Genomic DNA, 15094 nt, shown 5'->3' with positions numbered 1-15094 from the left:
CGAACAGAACAAGACTTCGATAGACGGCTTCATGAAGCAAAAAAATGCATTTTTGTTGAATAAGCTTTATTTTATAAAACCTGTTGCTCTTTTTTTTTTGTTTTTTCAGGTACAATTTGATAACGAATTTTTGAAAATTCGACCTCGCCGCATGGCTGGACGTTATCACCACCCGTTGGTTTTTCTCTAGAATTTTTTTGGAAAATCTATTTTCTCATTATTCTAGTTTTTCACAATATAAGGTTCATATCAGAGTTGCATGGAATTCCGACTTCCGACTTCCGGGCATTTTTATCATTCCGACTTCCGACTTCCGACTTCTGGATAAGGAATTTTACTTCCGACTTCCGACTTCCGGAAAAGGAATTTTACTTCCGACTTCCGTCATATCATAACTGTGGAATTTCCGAAAAGTATATTTCCCGGAAGTACTTGAAAAAATGGTCTAAAAGGTCAAAGGTGCGCCAGACAACCTATTTTTATGACGAGAAAATCTGGAAATAAAACGCGTTAACGGTACGACAGGCTGCTTATTCTTTTCGGACTTTTGAACTTTCAAAACGCTTCAAAAGTGAACCTCCAGAACTTTCAAAAACGCGCCAGAAACACGCCAGACAATTCATTTCTAATAGTAAGTCGTTTTCACTCATCTTTAAAGGATACGTGAAATTTAAAAACAAATTTTTGCACTTTTCTCGGAGTAAAATTCTAGATTTTTCTACCTTGTATTTCTCGAATACCAGGCATCGAGGGCAAAAACGGAATATATATTCAAAATCAGGGCGATTTCAGCTTTCCAATGATAGACCGAGGGCCTTTGCTACTCCAGACCGAGGGCCTTCCCTAGTCAGTTTCCAAATGTCCTAGTTTCAAAACGTCACAGAGGCACTTTCCAATAGAAAACAACAATAATAATTGACAAAAAGAACGTGTTCTTCTCTTTTTCTTTTCCTCTCCCCCTTTTTTCCACCGCCAGACAAGAAAAACACTATTTCCCCTTATCGCCCACCCCATCTTTCCTTCAGAAATTGAGAGACACCATCTGCCCTTTTCTTCTCGTGTTCTCTAAATCTCTTCCCCTCTATTCAGGTCTATTCAGGGGTAGTCAGTGTCTCTCACTGATTGATGACCTTCTTCTTCTTCTTTTTGTTGCTGTCCCGCTCGATTTCATGAGACATGTACAGACATATGTCTTTAGATGAACACGAAGATAAATGGACTGGCCACTGACTTTTCTGTCTTTTTTAATGTTCTATTTCTTGTTTCTTCTGAGTTTTTTGTGGGTTATTTAGTTTGGTTTTGCATAATTTTATAGTTGGATCATTTTAATGGAGCGATGTTAGCAAAATTACAAGTTTTTTAAAAAGTTTTATTTTCTCATTTTTTGCTTTACTGTCATAATTGGTACAATTTAATTAGCATACTTATTGATTAGTATACGTTTCTTCATGTCTTTTTCACCTAAAAACCTGTTTTTAGCAACAAAAACATTAATTTTTTAACTTTCTCTTTTTTTTCTCTATTTTTCGTAATAACTCGAACTTTTTTTCAGATCTACTATGTCCTCAGCACATCCTCAAAGAGCACTGAGCAACAGTTCGGTGAAAAGTATACTAAAGCACATGAATGTTGGTACAAGGTGAGTATTTATTTTTATTTTTATATTTTTATAATTTTCTGTAGGAATTATACGACACCCAGTATCCAATTAGTCTCTAATTAGCAAACTGAAAAGTTTCTATGGTACAAAGAGAAAAAAATCATATTAGTACAATTATTTTGATCAACGACCAGAAAAACTAATTTTGATTCGATTTCAGTCGAAAAAGGCTTGTTAACTTTTGAAATACTGCATAAATTTAGATTTCTAGTCCATGTGTTCAAAAAACTCGGCCACGAAGCGTTTTTCACTGTTTTCATGTTTTCAGCTTAAAAACGGTTAAAGCAAAACATTTGACAATGAGGGACCAATTTTCGCAAATTTGGGTTTCTAGGCCACCAAATGAAAACTCGGCCACTTGCGTGTTTTTCACCTTAAAACGAGTTTTTTTTAGTATTTTCGTGAAATTTGAGCAATAAAAAACAACGAAAAATTTTAAAAAATTTAAAAACCAGCAAAATTTTTCAAATTTGGGTTTCTAGGCCTGGGAATGAAAAACTCGGTCACTTGCGTTTTTGTTTTTTTGAAAAATTTGATCAAATGCAATAAAACAACGAAAAATTTCTAAAATTTTGGTTGAAATCTTTATCCCTCAAAAGTGGGCGGAGCTACCTGAAAATTGTCAACTACAAAAATGTAGCCCTTGAAATTTCCTACATTTTACTAATTTTCATTTTTTCGATATCTGTTTACCCCGCCAAGATACGCCCCTTTAAAAATGAGGAGATAGAGAGTAGGAGGGCGCAGAGAAGCGAGACGCTCTAACTGTCTGCGTCTCTCGTCAAATGTTTGAAGGCTTGTAACTCGGTGGGGTGAAGAGATATCAAAAAGTTGTCAACTGACGAAATGTAGGAAATTTTAAGGACTACATTTTTGTAGTTAACAATTTTTAAGTAGCTCCGCCCACGTTTGAGATATAGCTCTTATTTCCAGACTCCGGATGTCGCACTACATCCCACCTCTCCGTGGAATCGAAGCCGCTTCCAACCTGGCTGTCATTGACCATTTGACACTGGAGAGAGACCAACTCATTATCGATAAAACAATTTTTAAAATTGATTATTATGACGCCGAGTTCAGTGAAGACGATGAAAATGGAGAGGAGTCCTCTTACCTCCAGGTGACAATGAAGTCTGGAAGGTTCTGTAACGTGGAACGCCTTCTGAATGACAATCGATATATCCCCGAGGCAATGCAATACCTCACCAAGAAACTGTTCGGCGGGAGAGCGCCGATTCGAGTACGGTACCTGGCAATTGATAAGCGAGGCCCTGATTTTTTTCTACCCGATGATGTGAAAATAGTTGTGCGAGATATAAAAGTTAGTCATTATGCAGCCACGGATCTGGAAGCCTTCAGACCTAATATGCACTCGGCTAGCTTTCCACTGGAGACTGTAACGATTAAAGGAGCAAGGGAGCTGCGAGAGGATACAGAGTACTACCATCCATTTATCCAGACCGCGAAACTAATTCAAATTCTGGATAAAGCAGGTGCATTCCCATGGGATAAGGTTATTTTGGAGCTGACAAATTCGCAAATCCATCTGGAATGTTCTAAATTTCAAGAGACAATTATTATGGCATTGATTGAGAAATGGGAGAATAGAGGAGGGGAGAATGGAGCATGCTTTTCGATGGGTGTTGGTTGCAAGACTGCGCTGGCGGCATGTCTGGATAAAGTGGCAAAACGGGAAGATGCCGAGTTGAGCAAGAATCAGATTTTTGGGTGAGTACTGTAGATTCGATCCAGGTTCCGAGATCCAAGATCCGGTTTTAAATTGAGCTACAGTAACCTAGAGTCGGAACACAGTAACCCGGTTCCAATTTTCTAGCTACCGTAATCCCTAGAACCATCAACTACAGTTATGCTTCACATCCTGATCCTAAAGTTACAGTACCCCCCAGGATCCAACTACAGTAACCCGGATCCATAATGTTCATCCTAAGTTTTTGAAAAAAAATGGGTTATTTTGGGTCTCAATAACTTTTTATAAAAACTTCAAACACAATGACCTACTTCTAGCCAAAAACCGCTAAAAATAAGCAAATCTTTGAAATTAAAAAAAAATCGAAAATTTTCGAAAATTTCAAAAATAAACAACTTTTTCAGTTTTTGAGAATTCTCCAGAATGTTTGCTGATCAATATTTAGTTAGTCGAGACGATTCAGAAAAGTACCTACAAGCCATGGTTTGAAGCGTTTTGGGTCTCGACACGATTTACGTGGCGGGTTACTGTAGTTTTCGTGGTGGGACCCTACATAGGCTTGTGGGTACTTTTCTGAACCGTATCGATTAGCTGAATGTGAATATGCAAAAATTTCGGTAAATACTCAAAAACTGAGAAAGTTAGAGCTGCTTTTATTTTTGAAATTTTTTGAAATTCTTCAACTTTTTCAGGTTTTGCTCATTTTCAACGGTTTTTGGCTAGAAATAGGTTATTGTGCCTGAAAATCGTTTGCCTATCCGAATTTACTGATATTTTTGAGCGTTTTTGCGGAAAAGCAATCAGTTTTTTTCAAAACAAAGAAGAAATTTAACACAAAAATAACCTTTTCCTTTTTTCGATAAAATAAACTCAAAATTACTAATTTCTAAATTTTCCAGATGCGCCGACATCCCTAACATGATAATGATCCCTATGAAAACCCAAAAATCAAAAATCGGAATCTACGTCTCGAAGAATCTGTGGAAACACGCACGGGGAAAGTTCTTCTCACAGTATGATGTGAATATGGCTATTTTTGATTTTAGTGAATAGTTTTTTTGTTGTAAATATTACATTTAATTGATCTCTGGTTTGAATTCATGTGATTTTGTATTTTCTGGTGCTGAAAAAAGGTATTTGGTGTCATAAAAACATTATTTTATTGTATTGTTGCAAAACAGCGTAGTTGTGAATTATCGCAGAGTCCTTCCTCCGTTTTTCTGTCTACTTCTACCGTAATCTCTAAGGTTTTTTGAGTTTCAGAATCTTCTGATTAATAAGATTGAGACGAACAGTCGCAGAGCAATTTTATTGGATACTGTAGAATTTTAAAACCACATACATGTGTCATTTCTTCCCCTTCCCTCCACCACCACCAGATTTCTCTTTACGTCGTCGAAGACAAATGAAGACTCCGACAGCGATTCCAAGGATAAAAAGAAGGGCGACACCTCCGCAGGTAATGAAGAACCACGTCTGAAACGGGTTACTGTAGTTTTGATAGCTATTGATAATGTCTGGAGTTACCTGCTTGTAAAATGGTTCAGAGCCTTCAGGACACAACTTGAACCATTCACAACAGAACGCGTATCCGTTGGTATTTTTATTTCCTTTTTTGAAATCGTCAAGTTGGAAATCTGAAAAAAAGTTTATCTTTGAGACTACCAATACGCTGCAAACTCACATCTATTGCAAGCTTCCTCTATTAGTTCTTTAGCTTTTTGTTTCTCTTTTTACTCTCGCTATTGTAGACAAGGCTGTCAAAAAGGCCGTGGGGCGATTTTATATCTCAGTTCCCAGCCATGGAAAATTTTCGCTTCTTCAGGCGGCCTTGTAGAGGACCAAAAGATTAGTCGCTATGCAAAAATTCAGCCCATTTGGTTAATCCGCGGCCGCGACGGCCCTGAAAGCCGAGGGCCGCGGCCGGCCGCGGCCGGCCGTGCGACAGCCTTGATTGTAGAGCTTTTTGTATTTGTTGAACAAAAAACGATCCACTGGTACAGAGAAAGCTTCCAGAACTGGTTGCAACTCTGCTTCTGATATTTTCGCCATCTTCGTATCAAGATTATTATTGAGAAAAGAATTTGTGAATTTTCAAACTGATTTGATTTTGGTGATAAGGATCTACATATATGAAGTGATTGAATGAAAAAATAGCGAGAAAAACTACTGAGTGAGATGTTGAATAAAAAGCATGTAAAACTACAAATTGAGAAATGCGATTTTTCATTGATAAAAACGAAGCACACATCAATACGCCAAAGCAACAGCGCGGAAACCTTTGTACCCGGCTCTTCCAGTGGCTTGAAAATCCACAGTAACAATGTTAGACGGAGAAATTACAGACTGACTGTACCTTACTCTAGCAAATGTTGTTCCATCCTCATTATACACATAAATATCATTATAAGTACTAACATCCGTGAATGAGAGTCTAACCCGATATGGTCCAGTAGTCACGATTCTCCAGGTACAGTATACTGCTGGTTCCGGTGGTGATGTACTGAGATATCCATACGAGGTGATCTTCCAGGAGTCATTAGAAGAGTGGTGTTGCAGTTGGAGAAGTCGGATGGGTTCTGAGGAGATAGGACTACTTCAGTCGGAGGTTTGGCTGTACTCCATTGGATGGGTCTCTTGCAGAGGAATGCGTATTCATAGTCACAGCTCGCTCTTTTCCATAAACCAGTAGCAGAGTCCATGGTCTGACAGTTGAAATCTGTTCTTTGCTGATCGAGGGGATCCCGGTAGTCGAATGTATTCCAATTGTATCCATCAAGCCAGGTATAAGTGTTTGGAAGGATTTGTTGAGCTCCGATGAGTACCTGACTTTTGCTTCCACGATACAGACTTTTAATGTAGTCAACTTCACGTTTTGAGTGAATTGAAACAAGATCTGCATTCTTATCCTGACAGATCTTTCTTACGTCCGCGAAATTTGCAGTCGTGATAGGCAACTCAGAAGAAGGAGTGTAACAGTAACCATTGAAGTTGTGGGCACAAGTCGGGTCTGAAGCAAAAAAACAAGAAACAAATAACTGAAATTCATCTATTCAAACTCACCATAAACTGAAACTGGCACTTCGCACAACACCGGAATATTCTCTGCTTCACATTTCACACTGACCCATTTTCCAGCCAAAGAACCCGTTGTTGGCATGTATACACACCCACCATAAATACCATCAACCATTGGATATCCACTTGCAAAACTATTATAATCCAGAATAGGTCCAGTATTGTCATCGTAGTAGCACATCGATGTGTTTTTATTCTCAAAACAGAATAGACCAATCCACGTTTTGTCGATACCAGCGGTGGCAGCAAATTGGGTGACGGCACGGTTTGTCTGAAAATGAAAAACTCTTCGATTATAAAACATTTTGCTCTGTAAACTCACAATAACGTCACGGATATTAACCAGTGTGCCTCCATTATAAGTACAATTGGCTTCTGCTCGAGAATGGGTCAATGGAGTCTCAATAATCATCAGGCACTTGTCAATAACCAAAGTGTATCCAGGAGGGCATCCTAGTTGAGCCCGTGCCAGTTCAGGTAGTATGAGAATAATCGTGAGCAGGAAGAAAACCATGTCTCTGGAATTACAAACTAGAAAATCTATCATTTTTTCAAAAACTAACTTTTCTTTGCTGTTTCTACCGCTTTTATTTGTAATGGCTTCTGAAAAGGGCCATCAATTGACGTCATATGAAGAAGATTTCGAAATTTTTTATTTTAGAAAAAGTGTGACCACCGGAAGGGTTGGGTGGCCTCACATGCTGATAAGAAGTTTCTTCGGTAAAGATCAAGTTCAATTATTACTCACTATATATTTTGAGCCCGCCCACTCATACAACTGCGCCCACGGCTTTATTGGCACAATAAGAAACTCTGCGTCTCTCTTGCCGGTACTCTATCGTCTGCGGTGTGACGCGGCGGTAATAAAAATGCTCCGCTAATTGCTTTGTCTACAAATGAATCAAGAACTTGGTCTTTTAATAAAACGTTTCTTAAAACTTCTTATCAGCGGAAACCACACCCAATACTTCCGTTTCGGCACTTTTGAGGTCAAATATTGACAGTGAACTCATATGGGAGCCACTAAAATAGCTATAATCTAGTCCTTATCAGCACGACACTTAGCCGCCAGCTTCCCACTAATATAAGCAGCCGATACGAGTGGTAGGAATTAGTTTCAGTTTCTAAATACTCTCTGAATTTAACTTATACTTTAAATTTTCAGGGACGTGAACCAAACAGACATGAACCTACTGCTCCCTATTTTTCTCATTCTACCGGTACTGGCACGGCCTCAAGATCAACTAGAATGTCCTTCTGGATACACATTGGTTATCGACAAGTGCCTGATGGTCATCAAAACCCCGATGCGTCATTTGGAAGCAGAATCTGCGTGCACTTATAATGGAGGCACACTGGTTAATATCCGTGACGCGATAGTGAGTTTGAGAGCAAAATTTTTTAATAATCAAACAGTTTTTCATTTTCAGACAAACCGTGCCGTCACCCAATTTGCTGCCACCGCTGGTATCGACAAAACGTGGATTGGTCTGTTCTGTTTTGAGAATAAAAACACATCGATGTGCTACTACGATGACAATACTGGACCTATCCTGGATTACAATAGTTTTGCAAGTGGATATCCAATGGTTGATGGTATTTATGGTGGGTGTGTATACATGCCAACAACGGGTTCTTTGGCTGGAAAATGGGTCAGTGTGAAGTGTGAAGCAGAGAGTATTCCGGTGATGTGTGAAGTGCCAGTTTCAGTTTATGGTGAGTTGGAATAGATGAACTTCAGTTATTTGTTTCTTGTTTTTTGCTTCAGACTCGAATTGTGCTCACAATTTCAACGGTAACTGCTACATTCTTTCTTCTGAGTTGCCAATCACAACAGCGAAATTCGCGGACGCCAGAAAGATCTGTCAGGATAAGAATTCAGATCTTGTTTCAATTCACTCAAAACGTGAAGTTGACTACATCAAAAGTCTGTATCGTGGAAGCAAAAGTCAGGTACTCATAGGAGCTCAACAAATCCTTCCAAACACTTATACCTGGCTTGATGGATACGACTGGAATACATTCGACTACCGAGATCCCCTCGATCAGCAAAGAACAGATTACAACTGTCTGACCATGGACTCTGCAACTGGTTTATGGAACAGAGCAAGCTGTGACTATGAATACGCATTCCTCTGCAAGAGACCCATCCAATGGAGTACAGCCAAACCTCCGACTGAAGTAGTCCTGTCTCCTCAGAACCCATCCGACTTCTCCAACTGCAACACCACTCTTCTAATGACTCCTGGAACCATCACCTCGTATGGATATCTCAGTACATCACCACCGGAACCAGCAGTATACTGTACGTGGAGAATCGTGACAACTGGACCATATCGGGTTAGACTCTCATTCACTGACATTAGTACTTATAATGATATTTATGTGTATAATGAGGACGGAACAACATTTGCTAGAGTTAGGTATAGTCAGTCTGTAATTTCCCCGTCTAACATTGTTACTGTTGATTTTCAAGCCACTGGAAGAGCCGGGTACAAAGGTTTTCGCGCTGTTGCTTTGGCGTATTGATGTGTGCTTCGTTTTTATCAATAAAGAATTGCATTTCTCATTTTTCTCTAATTTTATATTCGAACTCGCAATTCATTAAGGTTTCGGCGAATTTCAACTGATGCGGTATGGTTGCGAAATGACTAGTGGAGAAATATCGCAGAGCCAAATTCACACGTGACCCGATATTTTTTCTTTGCTTTCTATATTTTGTGGGGATTAAAACTTTAAAACAATTTTTTTAACAATAAAAAACCGTGACATCATTTTTCTCCACGTGTACTCTCTCTGTTGGTTTTTTTTTTGTTCTGGGAGAAAAATCAGTTCTAAAATTTCCGTTCAAAAAGATCTTCAAATTTTCGATTGAAAATGATGGCGGCTCAGCAAATGCCGGCGAATCCATTCCAACTCCGTCTTACTTCCACCCAAATTGAGGACGCAAAGAGAGAATGGAGCCAAGCGTCATCCAATGACAGAGATATTGCTACGAAGGCCGCAAAGTCGCTCTGTGAGGAATGTGAGTTCTCCTTTCTCGTAATATTAGCACGGCACGCTTCTTACAACCGCGCTCTACCGAAACCGAAGAAAATTGTGTGCGAAATCGAGAGACTCGGAGAAAAAGAGGCATTTTTCAAGGACTTTTCGATGGAGCGCAGTTGTACGGACTGTGTTGAGCTACCAATCCATTCCCCTTATAATTTCAGTCATGAAAACCGAAGAATACAAAAGTGGAGACACGGACTATTTCGGTTACGTGACTTGCTGCGATATGATGGCCTACTGTGGCGGTGTGGGGGTGAGTATTATCGATTCCATCTTTCACTAGCGAAGTTCCCCTGACGTGACTTATATCATTGTAAAGCTGAAATCACGCTGATTTCAAAAATGTATTCAGTTTTTGCCCTCGAGGCCTGGTATTCGAGAAAAATGAGGTCAACGCTCGGACCTTTTTTACACGCCAGTAAGGTGATGACTTGTCAGCGGTCAAACTTTGACCTTGTCTTTCTCGAAAAAAAATGGGGGGGGGGGGGGCTTCCCTAGTCAAATCTCCATTTTCTATTATTCAGGCTTGGGTCTACGTCCTTATCGTGATCGGCATTCTGATCTGCTTATCCGGCTCAGCGGGAGCATTTTTCTTCTTCTACTTCAACAGAAAAAGGGGAGGTCGTGATGAAGAGAAGGATATCGAGTCGAGTGACAACATTGTCAATACCGGACATGATACCTCTGTGAAGACTGACAAAACCAAAAGCGAACAGGAAATTTCCGTGGAGACTTATTGAACTGATTTGATTTAACTTGTATTCGCATATGTGGGATAATAATAAAGTATTGATTCAAGTCATTTTTCTGGAAGATACAATACCGCTCAAAATGTTATCAATTTTGGCTGTTTTCAGTGGAAAATGACGAACTTTGAGAGTGTATTTCGGTGTCACCTGATTGTTTGATAATTTCAGTTTTGTATCGGCTGAACAGAGGAAAAATAGCACATGGTTTCTGTAGTTGACCATTTTTTTTGTAGAGATACTACCATGAAAGTTACAGGTTGTCATAAAAAATAAAACAAAATTTAAAATAAAAAATTATCAGCGTGACACGTAAAAAAGTTTCAGCAAAAAGTAGTTTCTCTCACAATCAAAAGAAAAAAGAAAAATAGCCGTGGCACGACCCTAATTTTTTCCGTGACACCACTTCCATCCGTGTCCTATCTTGCCCTGATTTTTTGCATATAAATATCGATTTTTCGGGAGAAAAAGTCAGTTCAAAGTTTAGTCTCAATTAAGAACAACTTCAAATTTCGAACAAGGAATGTCGATTCCACAGGAACTGCAAGCATTTATGGCCTATGGTTTCGGAAAGGAGTTGCCACCATCAGAAGTAGAAAAAGGCCATAAATTCTGCAATGACCTCACTTCCGAACAGCATGATAAACTGTACGAAGCTTTTAAGGGTACTTGTGAGAAATGTGAGTTCGATTGACAAAATTCTCAGTCACTAGATATATTTTAGACCTCGATACCGAGAGCTACAAAAGCGGTAAGACGAACACCGCTGGGTACATTATTTGTTGTGATTCGTTCGGAATGTGCGGCATGTCGGTTGGTTACATTTTTTACTTCAATTCAGAACCGATTGTTTTGATTTTTCCAGGGCTGGATGATCTTCCTGATCATTCTGATCGTTCTTCTGTGTCTTGCCGGTGCAGCTGCTGCCTTCTGGTTCTTCTACTACAAAAGAAAGATGGGCGGTCGTGATGAAGAGAAGGAGATCGAGTCGACTGTCGACACTGCCAATACTGGACATGATATCTCGGTGGAGACTTATTGAACTGGTTCTGTGATTTCTTTTTCTAATTTAAAAATGATAAGTGGAAGTAGATAATAAATTATTGGTAATGTATGTTGAGAATCAATAACAAAAAAAACTTTCAGAAAATTTCATTTCCAGGGTCACATGTTAAGTCTCGTGAACACAAAAAATATCACCATTATCTACAAATAAAATCTATAAAAAGAATCGACCGTGGCACAACCCGTCTTTTTTTTGCACTAACTTTCCGTATATAATATCGATTTTTCAAGAGAGAAAGTCAGTTCGAAGTTTTGTCTCAATCAGAAGCGTCTCCAAATTTCAAATGAAGAAGGTAGACCCGGTGGACATCATTTTGGTGGAAATGATGGTGAATAGTTTCCATAAAATAGCGCCAGAATCGGCTTTTGAAAAAAATAGGAAAGAGTATAGCAAATTAACCTCTGAAGAAAAACAAAAATCGTACGATTTGTTGAAACCTCACTGCGAAAAATGTAAGTTGAACGACCGTCCAGGAGATCACAAAGCCAATGTAGGAAAAGTTTTCTCCAGTTCAATTTTTCAGTTTTTGAAAGCGAAACCTACAAGAGTGGCAAAACGGACACCTATGGGTATTTATTCTGTTGTGATATTCAGAAAATGTGTCCCACGTCGGTAGGTGAATTTTTTTTTACTTTAATTCAGGACCGATTTAATTGATTTTTCCTTTGGCTCATGGGTTGGCTCATCTTCCTGATCATTCTGATCGTTCTTCTGTGTCTTGCCGGTGCAGCTGCTGCCTTCTGGTTCTTCTATTACAAAAGAAAGATGGGCGGTCGTGATGAAGAGAAGGAGATCGAGTCGGCTGCCAACACTGACAATACTGGACATGATATCTCGGTGGAGACTTATTGAACTGGTTCTCTGGTTTTTTTTGTAATGTGATAGCAAGTGAAGATCAAAAATAAATGATTGGTAATAATGAACACAGCGTAAATACTGTATTATTACGGCACCTGTAATAGGACGGCATCCCCATCCATCTATTTTGAAGCGGAAACATTTGAAGCCCTCATGTAACTAATGGGTGAACCGCGCTATCATGGGCGTCGTCGAGCCCGCTAGCGGCGAAGCTGTCCATGCGCGGATTGCCTAAAACTGGCGCGGTCGCCCAAACCACCGGGCAACTGGGGCACTAGCTGCCCATTAGCTGCCATACTTGTCAACTAGAATGGCTTTTTGGCCATTTTCGCGTTTTTTGGCACTTTTTCCCCGGCCCGCGGCACATTAACGAATAGCCATCCGGCCCGTAGTAGGTCACGGATATAGAACTCGTCGAGATCTACATTTTGGTATATTTTTCAGCTCATAATATTGAGTTTGATGCGAGTTACGAGCCGGCCCGTGTCGGCCCGTTTCGGCCCGTTGACAAGTATGTTAGCTGCGGAAAACCATGTGAGCAGTTGTTCTTCCGAACAATTTTCTGCGCAAGAAAGCACGGTATTCATAAGCTGTGCAAACACCATACGGTACCCAACTGCTTTTTTTCTTTGAAATTTGACTTGCATTATGTTTTTTACTATTAATTCCAATTTTCTAACTCAAGTTGCTTCAATTTCATTTAAAAAATGTCTGATAACAAACTTTTTCGACTCTGTCGAAGAAGCCAAAAAAAGAGTCAAAAGCTAAAATTCTTATTATAATAGCCTGGAAAAAGTGAAACTCAATTCCTGACCATACAACAGCACATTGTATTAGAACGGCACCCTAGACATCCTCCGAAAAATATAACGGGATGCCAAAACTTTCAGAAAATTTGATTTCCAGGCTCACGCGTAAAATCTCGTAAACACAAAAAATATCACCATTATCTACAAATAAAATCTATAAAAAGAATCAACCGTGGCACGACCCGTCATTCTTTTTTACATTGATTTTCAGCATATAAATATCGATTTTTAAGAGGAAAAAGTCAGTTCAAAGTTTTGTTTCAATCAAAAGCATCCGCAAATTTCAAATGAATAGAAATTCGTATACGGGATCTTTCGATAGGAATTTAGTTGAGGCGAAACAATATTTCGCTAACCATGATTTTATACGTCCGTTGTCAGCAGCAGAAATGGAGAGAGGCAAGAAATTTTACAATGAGCTCTCTTCCAAAGAGCAAAATGAACTGTACAGTCTCTTTGATGCGTCTTGTAACACATGTGAGTTCGATTATTATGATTCTCAAGCACTAACAAGTATACTTTAGACCTTGATAGCAAGAGCTACAATAGCGGTAAAACGGAGACTATTGGATATTTACTCTGTTGCGAAGATTTCGGAATGTGCGGCACATCGGTAGGTGAAATTTTGGCTCTCTTCCAGCTTAGATTTTTTCAAAGGTTAAGTGTCTCTGTTTTAAGAAATCCGCTACTTCTAGGGTGCTGAGTCTGGCTCCGCGACAATTCGCAACTGCGACACTTCGCAACCGCAACATTTCGCCACTAGCCATTTCGCAACTGCGACGTTTCGCAACAACGACATTTCGCAACCACGACGTTTCGCAACTACACCGCATTTGCATATTTGGGTCAGTCGAAAATGTTGAAACCGAAGAGTCTGGGAACATATTTGAAAACAATTAAATAGAAGAAAAAGTTATCTGACTCATTATTAGACAAAACTAGGTTAAACTATTGCTAGTTCTATGGTTGCGAAACGTCATAGTTGGGAAATGTCGCAGTTGCGAAACGTCGTAGTTGCGAAGTGTCGCAGTTGCGAAATGAACAGTTGCGAAGTGTCGCAGTTGCGAAACCTACGTGAGTTGCAAAATGTCGCAGTTGCGGAATGTCGCGGTTGTGAACTGTCGCGGAGCCCTGAGTCTAAGAGCACTGCCAGAGCAAGCATTAAGGTTTTTTGTTTATAGGTTATCACTATTTCTAGGTGTCAGAGCAAGTTTCGGGTTTTTCAGTGTTCAAGGGACGTTTTAATGTTTTTGGGATGTCTAAATATTATTTTCTCATTTTTGTGACCCCAAAGGACGTTTAAAGAAGGGCTGAAGTCATATTTTTAATTTGAGATTCTGATACTTCAGAAAATTCTGAGCAACTTTCATCATAGGAGCATATGCTAAAAATCGCTCTAAACGCTCTAAATTCACGTTTCCCTGGCACAAATTGAGCTTTCGTGAAACAAAATTTCGAATTTTTGCTTCTTTTTTTACGGTATATATTGAAAAAACACGAAATTTTGTTTGAAAAAAGCGAAAATCGAGAAATCGAGAAAACATATATTGTACGAGAGGCACGGAGGAAGAAATTCGCGTGGTAAAACTCTTCCACGAAAACTCAATTTGAGCCGGGAAAACGTTAATTTAGAGCGTTTAGAGCGATTTTTAGCATATGCTCCAATGATGAAAGTTACTCAGAATTTTCTGAAGTATCAGAATCTCAAATAAAAAAATACGACTTCAGTCCTCCTTTAAATGTTTGAGGGACGTCAATATGTTTTGCAACGTCTAAGTGCTTTATGGGACGTTCGAGTTTTCCGAAACATCTGAATTGGAATACAGCCGATATTTTTCTTTCGATTTCCAGACTTCCAGACCCCTCCAGGGCTGGATGATCTTTCTGATCATTCTGATCATTCTTCTGTGTCTTGCCGGTGCAGCTGCTGCCTTCTGGTTCTTCTACTACAAAAGAAAGATGGGCGGTCGTGATGAAGAGAAGGAGATCGAGTCGACTGTCGACACTGCCAATACTGAACATGATATCTCGGTGGAGACTTATTGAACTGGTTCTGTGATTTCGTTTTGTAATGTGGTAGCAAGTGAAGATGAAAAATAAATGATTGGTAATGTACAT

At 39.4% G+C, this 15094-nt stretch overlaps 7 protein-coding genes across 7 annotated transcripts; 5 read left to right on the top strand and 2 right to left on the bottom strand.

Annotated features, from left to right (window-relative positions):
* Window positions 1-1559: 1559 nt before the first annotated feature.
* GCK72_007773 (uncharacterized protein) lies at window positions 1560-4421 on the top strand (the record flags this gene model as incomplete). Its single annotated transcript, XM_003107223.2, has 3 exons — window positions 1560-1639; window positions 2594-3388; window positions 4268-4421. The coding sequence occupies 3 exons, from the start codon at window positions 1560-1562 to the stop codon at window positions 4419-4421; spliced, it is 1029 nt and encodes a 342-aa protein (XP_003107271.2).
* A 294-nt stretch (window positions 4422-4715) lies between these two features.
* GCK72_007772 (uncharacterized protein) lies at window positions 4716-5420 on the bottom strand (the record flags this gene model as incomplete). Its single annotated transcript, XM_053726437.1, has 3 exons — window positions 4716-4844; window positions 4896-5005; window positions 5315-5420. 3 exons carry the CDS (start codon window positions 5418-5420, stop codon window positions 4716-4718), a joined length of 345 nt encoding a protein of 114 aa, XP_053590631.1.
* Window positions 5421-5824: 404 nt separating this feature from the next.
* GCK72_007771 (uncharacterized protein) lies at window positions 5825-6960 on the bottom strand (the record flags this gene model as incomplete). The annotated part of the gene is made up of 3 exons (XM_003107106.2): window positions 5825-6378; window positions 6432-6717; window positions 6769-6960. 3 exons carry the CDS (start codon window positions 6958-6960, stop codon window positions 5825-5827), a joined length of 1032 nt encoding a protein of 343 aa, XP_003107154.2.
* Window positions 6961-7630: 670 nt separating this feature from the next.
* GCK72_007770 (uncharacterized protein) lies at window positions 7631-8975 on the top strand (the record flags this gene model as incomplete). Its single annotated transcript, XM_053726436.1, has 3 exons — window positions 7631-7825; window positions 7877-8162; window positions 8215-8975. The coding sequence occupies 3 exons, from the start codon at window positions 7631-7633 to the stop codon at window positions 8973-8975; spliced, it is 1242 nt and encodes a 413-aa protein (XP_053590630.1).
* Window positions 8976-9323: 348 nt separating this feature from the next.
* On the top strand, window positions 9324-10237 carry GCK72_007769 (uncharacterized protein; the record flags this gene model as incomplete). Its single annotated transcript, XM_003107097.2, has 3 exons — window positions 9324-9471; window positions 9659-9750; window positions 10022-10237. The coding sequence occupies 3 exons, from the start codon at window positions 9324-9326 to the stop codon at window positions 10235-10237; spliced, it is 456 nt and encodes a 151-aa protein (XP_003107145.2).
* A 529-nt stretch (window positions 10238-10766) lies between these two features.
* Window positions 10767-11285, top strand: GCK72_007768 (uncharacterized protein; the record flags this gene model as incomplete). The annotated part of the gene is made up of 3 exons (XM_003107075.2): window positions 10767-10923; window positions 10968-11056; window positions 11109-11285. The coding sequence occupies 3 exons, from the start codon at window positions 10767-10769 to the stop codon at window positions 11283-11285; spliced, it is 423 nt and encodes a 140-aa protein (XP_003107123.2).
* Window positions 11286-11981: 696 nt separating this feature from the next.
* On the top strand, window positions 11982-15022 carry GCK72_007767 (uncharacterized protein; the record flags this gene model as incomplete). The annotated part of the gene is made up of 5 exons (XM_053726435.1): window positions 11982-12146; window positions 13210-13453; window positions 13501-13589; window positions 13672-13821; window positions 14828-15022. The coding sequence occupies 5 exons, from the start codon at window positions 11982-11984 to the stop codon at window positions 15020-15022; spliced, it is 843 nt and encodes a 280-aa protein (XP_053590629.1).
* Window positions 15023-15094: the final 72 nt, after the last annotated feature.

Source organism: Caenorhabditis remanei, chromosome II (genome assembly GCF_010183535.1).
Source record: "Caenorhabditis remanei strain PX506 chromosome II, whole genome shotgun sequence".
In the NCBI taxonomy this organism is placed as follows: domain Eukaryota; kingdom Metazoa; phylum Nematoda; class Chromadorea; order Rhabditida; family Rhabditidae; genus Caenorhabditis; species Caenorhabditis remanei.
The sequence above is the reverse complement of the archived record's forward strand: the minus strand, read 5'-3'. Positions and strand labels throughout refer to the sequence as shown.